General features: G+C 27.4%; 1 protein-coding gene across 1 annotated transcript in view; it reads left to right on the top strand.

Moving 5' to 3' along the window:
- The window catches only part of LOC116853691 (protein ALP1-like), a gene marked incomplete at its 3' end in the record, with an annotated part of 8,214 nt that extends 2,216 nt beyond the window's left edge, over positions 1 to 5,998 (top strand). The window contains exon 6 of the mRNA XM_032834861.1: positions 5,988 to 5,998. Within this exon, the coding sequence (XP_032690752.1) occupies positions 5,988 to 5,998 (11 nt within the window). The remainder of the gene's footprint in view (positions 1 to 5,987) is intronic.
- Positions 5,999 to 6,304: the final 306 nt, after the last annotated feature.

Below are 6,304 nucleotides of genomic sequence, written 5' to 3'. Positions count from 1 at the left end.
AGTTAACTAAAAACGCTATGAGCGCTATAAGCGTTTCGTGCCCTACCTCGAAATCTTTAGCACAAGTTAGCACGGATGATGACGAAACAATGACGTCACAAAACTTCAATTGGTACTATAAAGCTGCTCCACGAACGGTCAGAGCGCGCTCATGCACCAAATAGCGTCTCCCCGAACGCAGCCTCAGTCTAATGGCTCCTGCACACAGAACGCGGTAATGCTTGCCACGCGGCGGAAGTTTAAAATTGAAGAGATATAATATATTATTGACGGTAACTTAAAATATAATATATTTTTTTAAAATATTAAAATGTTATGCTATATTTGTAAAAAAGACTTCAAGTCTATTAATTTATTAAGTTTTCATTTAAAACGCATTTATGATTTGAAAACAAATTCAATTTATAGGTGTTGTGAATCCAATTGTATTCAAATTTTTAAAAATTTAAATTGCTTTAAAAAGCATATGACGCGTAAACATATAAATGATAAAAATATTAGTAATAAATTTGAAACACAAGATTTTGATTTCGATGATACACAAAATAACATGGAATTAGATGCTAGTGCTAGTCATTCTACTACATCTTTAGTTTCTAATTATCCCGCGTGCATTTGTACATCAGACGATAATATTAATAAAACACAAACATTAGAAACTGTCAGAATAGACAATAATACAATTCCTGAGTTTCAAATGGAAGAATCACTTAAAAAAATGATCAATTATGTTACAGAATTTGTATTTACTCTCCACAATAATAATAATTTCTCCAGAAAAGATGTTTTTAAAGTACAGGAATACGCAAACAAATGTTTAATTGATCCATTATTGGATATTATGAAATTATTTGCTAATAGTAAATTTCAACTAAACAGTTCTGTACATAATGAATTTTGTAGCCTAATATCCAATTGTAGAAACCCCTTCAAATTTTTAAATACTGAGTATCTTTTATATAAATGATTAAAAAGTGAGAATTATATTAAAAATGTGCAAGAATTTACAATGGATAAAATAATTAGTGGAATTCATCGGAACGGTAGTTTTATATATGATGAAAAACAAATAAAGGATGCTCTTATGGCCTTGAGATTTCAATTTAAGAAAATATTTGAAAAGGTAGGATTTTTAAAGCATACGTTAGATAATATTGATTTTTTACAAAAGTGTCCTATATTCACAAATTTTGTGCAAGGTGAATTGTGGAAACAAAAAGCTAAACTTTATCTTAACAAAACAGTGGTGCCATTTTTTGTACTTAGATGATCTTGAAATTAATAATCCTCTTGGATCTCATTCCAAAGTTCATCCAATTTGTAATGTTTACTATTCTTTTCCGTGTTTTCCAATTAAACAATCTAAATTAGAAAATGTATTCTTTGCTGCCATTATAAAATCTACTGGATATCTACTGATATAAAAAATTATGGAAATGAAAAATGTTTTCAGTCTCTTATAAATGAATTAAAATATCTAGAAATAAATGGTATAGACATTAAAATCGATGAAAACTTAAATGTACGCGTTCATTTGATCTTGGGTTTGGTGCTTGGGGGTAACTTAGGATTAAATTCATTTCTAGATTTTAATAAATCGTTTTCGAGTAACTTCTTCTGCCGATTTTGTAAAGCAGGAAAGGAGAATTGTCAAAAACAAAGTACTGAAAATAAGGAATTAATGCGAACAATTACAAATTACGATAATGATTTAAAGATTAATAATTCACAAAGCACTAGAGTTAAAAATAATTCTTTATTAAATGATATTCCATCATTTCATATAGTTGAAAACTATTATGTTGATATCATGCACGATATTTTTGAGGGAGTCTGTCATTACAACTTATGTCATGCAATTACTTATTTCACATTAAAAATGAAATATTTTGATCTGAAAATTTAAATTCAAGAAAACAAAATTTTGAATATGGACCCGAAGACATTAAAAATATTTCAGGTGAAATTACATTATCACATTTAGAAAAAAAACATTTAAAAATGTCAGCTGCAGAGATGATGACATTTGTTATGCATTTTCCTCTTATGGTTGGTGATTTAGAATTTTCTAATTAATTTTATTGAAATTATTGATATTATACTTTGTTTTGAAATTGACGAAGTGAACATTCTTTTATTAGAAAACAAAATTAAAAAACATAATAATGATTACATTAAACTATTTAATGATACGCTGAAGCCCAAGTTTCATAATGTAACTCATTATCCAACAATCTGGACCTTTAAGGAAATTCTGGTGTTTTAAATATGAAGCAAAGCATCGACAATTTAAAATATATTCGCATTGTATTACTTCTCGAAAAAACATTTGTCTTACATTAAGTAGAAAATATCAATTACAATTTGCATATCAATTAATGAAAATTGACAATCTAGCAAATAAAACTTTTAAATTAAATGATAAGTATGAAATATCAAGTAATTATCGTCCTAATACTAGATTTGAGGCTTTCACGGCCATTGATACAATGTCTAGGTATAGCTTCCGGAATAGAGCCGTGTCTTGAATCAGCGATGTGCCGACGTTTCGCAAACGTTGCAGTTTGCATCATCAGGGCTGAGAACTCTGATACTGAGTTCCCTTGGGTAAAGGTTGTCCTTATATTTTGCCAGAAAACATTGTGAAGGACTAGAAATTTTAAAACATCCCAACAACCTCAATCGAGACAAAGGTATGCAAGTAAACTCTATTTGGCATACTGCCCTCCCGGTTTTTAAATTGACCAGCTGATTAATTAAAATACGCTGATTGGCTGGATTCAAGCCTCGTCCCCTACTCCCTAACACCATCTATACAAGGGAGGGCGGGAAGGGGGGCATATAAGGACAACCTTTACCCAAGGGAGCTCAGTATCAGAGTTCTCAGCCCTGATGATGCAAACTGCAACGTTTGCGATACGTCGGCACATCGTTGATTCAAGACACGGCTCCATTCCGGAAGCTATATCTAGACATTAATTATCGTCCTATTATTATTAACAAATTAAAAGTTAATGAAAGAGATATCAAATTATATTCTCGCATTGAGTATAAAGGCGTCGAGTATAACAATAAGAACAACTATATAGCAACTTTTGGAAATGATGTTGAAATATATTTAATATTAGATATTATTTTATTCCGAAACGATGAAATTTTATTTTTCTGTCAAAAGTTGGAAAGGTTGCAATATAAGCAACATGTTTTAGCGCACGAAATTAATGAAACGATTTTAGGACAATTTCTTATAATACTTCCGAATGATATAATCGGACCTCCACTTACTGTAGTAAAAACTGCTAAAGGCAGTTGCTCACTAGTTTGCCAATAAAACAATTGAATAATTTGAAAAGAATTATAATGTGAATTATAATTTGAAAAGAATTATAAAGAATATATAATGTAATTATATTTAGCTATATTATGCATATATTATACATATATAGTATACATATATTAAGTACTATCCGGAATTTATATATAATTCTATTTATATTTTTTAAGTGCATTTATATAGGTATTTTCGATATAATTTAATTATATTTTCAATAATATTACAATATTACTGGCGGTCAAATATCTTGCGGTCAAATGACATGCGACGAAATGTTATGTACCTTTATCACTGTTATAGAATAATGAATGATAAAGAAATTATTCATGCTCCCTGCTTTGAAGATACCACACTGCAACAGGAAATGGAAACCCTTGTAAATGATAATTCATCAGTATCTCGAAGCATCGAAAACATAAATCCTACTTTTTTGTCTGAAAATATTTATCTGTATGATTTACCTGCAATTTTCGAAAATTTTCCTTCAAAATTGACGGCTGTTAGAGTTGATTCACAAATGGATCAAAGCCAGAACAAAAATCCTCATAATGAAACTGCCCCATTAATGTTGGAAAACTTAAATACTCCAAACAATTTACTTTTGCCATATGATTCATTTCAACTGGAGGATAAGAATAAAGACAGAGAGGAATTAAGATTGCTACTTCGAAGTTGGAATCAAGAAGAATTAGTGAATCATCTTCTAAGTAAGTAAATTTCTTATATATCTATGTTTCAGTATAAAATACATTATATCTTTTTTAAGGTGAGAATGTTGTAATAAAAATTCTAAAAATCATAAAGCGACATCATATCGAAAGACTTCTAAAACAATTCGATCTTGCCACTCAAATATTATTCGAAGATAACTTAGAGAAGTGGAGAAATTCTTTAAACCTTCTGCTGGAAACACTAAATATAAATTTTTCCAACTTAACTGGACTACCATCTCCAGGTCTATCAACTGTATCTGTGCCTTCGTCATTGGAATCATCTCGTTTTTAATCTTATAGAAGATTTTGCCAACTCCAGATGAAAATAATATAACGTTATCAACTATTTTAAATAAAACTCCAAAAGGCATAATGTTAGTAGAATACTATAAAAAATATGGAAAACTTGAAGATGAACAAAGATCATTGTTGATCAATACTTGTGCACATTTTTTCGAAGAAAATAGTATTAAGATGTCGATGGCAACAAGTTATAAATTTGAAAAGGAAATATTAGAAACATTTTTTACCGAAAAATTAGTGAGTTTATTTGAAATTTAGAAAAAAAGTTAATATCAATGTGACAAAATGATTAACTCCATTCAATTGATTTAAACATTCTTATTTATTTAAAATAAAAAAAAGATAATAATTGATATATTATTTGCATTATGTTATAGCGACAGTTGTCTACTTTCTTTAATTTCTGCATTTAAATTATAAACAAGAAATAAGTCAGAAAAAATAAAATAAAATAATTTGTAACTAAAAATAAAACAAACTTTTAAATCCTACAAATGTTAAAGATTACTTGCATAAAGATAAAAAATATATATTACAATCATAAATTATAAAATTTTGTAACTATATTATTATTGGAAGAATTATTTTATAATTTTATTTTATAAAAGTTTTATAATTGTAATTTACTTATTTGTTTTTTATTTTTTTGTGTAAATGATTTTCAAATTTTTATAATTGTAGATTTAAATAAAAATGTTTAAAACATAAGCGGACTAGATAAAGTTAAGTTAATCATTTCTTCATTAAAGATCAGTAAGTACAATTTCTTGGATATTTATGTTTATAAATTTTACTTTTAGGAATATTATCGAACAGGTAACCGCGGAAAATTATACAATAAATTTTCCAATTAAAAATCTTCTGTTAAAGCAACACTTGGAAAACATATATTGTCAGAAAAATCAAAAATTTCAAATTTGATTCAACAGGATCAGCAAAAAAAATTTGGTAGGTGCTTTTATTTTATTTAAAGATTATATGATGAATAATGATGTAACGTACAATTAAATGACTTATTTATGTTAGTAGCAGCCCGCAATTGCATCGTTTAATTGAAACAACGTACTTTTTTTTTAATTGAACAGCATTTTTTTCTGTGTACTAGGGATGTCCCAACTATAGATATAGAAAACAACAAATTGACATAAGACACTGACATAAAACATAACTGATTAAAAAAAAAAGTTTTTTATTCAAAATATCTGAATATTACAATATTGATATTTATCACACAATTACCTGTGTAATAAATACTTACATATTCGTACTTGGTTAATTATATTGATCTTACTTCTTTTTTGAATAAAAAAAGAGTTTGAGTTTGTTTGAGTTTGTTATGATCTCATTGCTTTTTGTGTAGATTATTTAGATAAGACTTTTACCTTACTTTTTCCGCAAAGAAAATATATACATCCTTGAAATTTCGTGGCTAATTGCATTTTTTATTGTGGAATCATTAATTGAAATTCATTCTGTGTGCTTATTACGCACAACGCTTGTATAATGCCCATTGTTTGTACTTTTACCATTGTGGAAAATTGCATTAATAATTTTATATATATCTGTGCCTATACGTACTTTTTACGTAGATACATCTTTAATTCATAAATTTGTAATTTTAAACGTTTTGTTATTAGCGGTTTTAAATAACCATACTTTTAAAATGAAGATATTTTTTGTTGTTATTATCTCTTGGTTTTTAATTTCTGTGTTTTTTCCACAATGAGTACATATTTTTTTACTATTTGTCGAACTTGTAAATTATATTCTATTAATTCTTGTAAAATATATGATTTTTCTGACAATTGAAGTATTAAAATATGATTTGACTGGATCTCTATATTCGTATAATTATATATTTTGCATCGTATTTTTACACATATATAATGCTGTATTATATTCTTCATACCATTTATACTGCTAATAAGATGTTATAAATTAAAAATTAAATATA

The sequence above is a fragment of the Odontomachus brunneus genome, unplaced genomic scaffold (assembly GCF_010583005.1).
Source record: "Odontomachus brunneus isolate Ranch 3 - 2012 unplaced genomic scaffold, Obru_v1 Obru_scaffold_450, whole genome shotgun sequence".
NCBI classification, from domain to species: domain Eukaryota; kingdom Metazoa; phylum Arthropoda; class Insecta; order Hymenoptera; family Formicidae; genus Odontomachus; species Odontomachus brunneus.
Note: the sequence above shows the minus strand (reverse complement) of the source record. Positions and strands in the feature narration are given on the sequence as shown.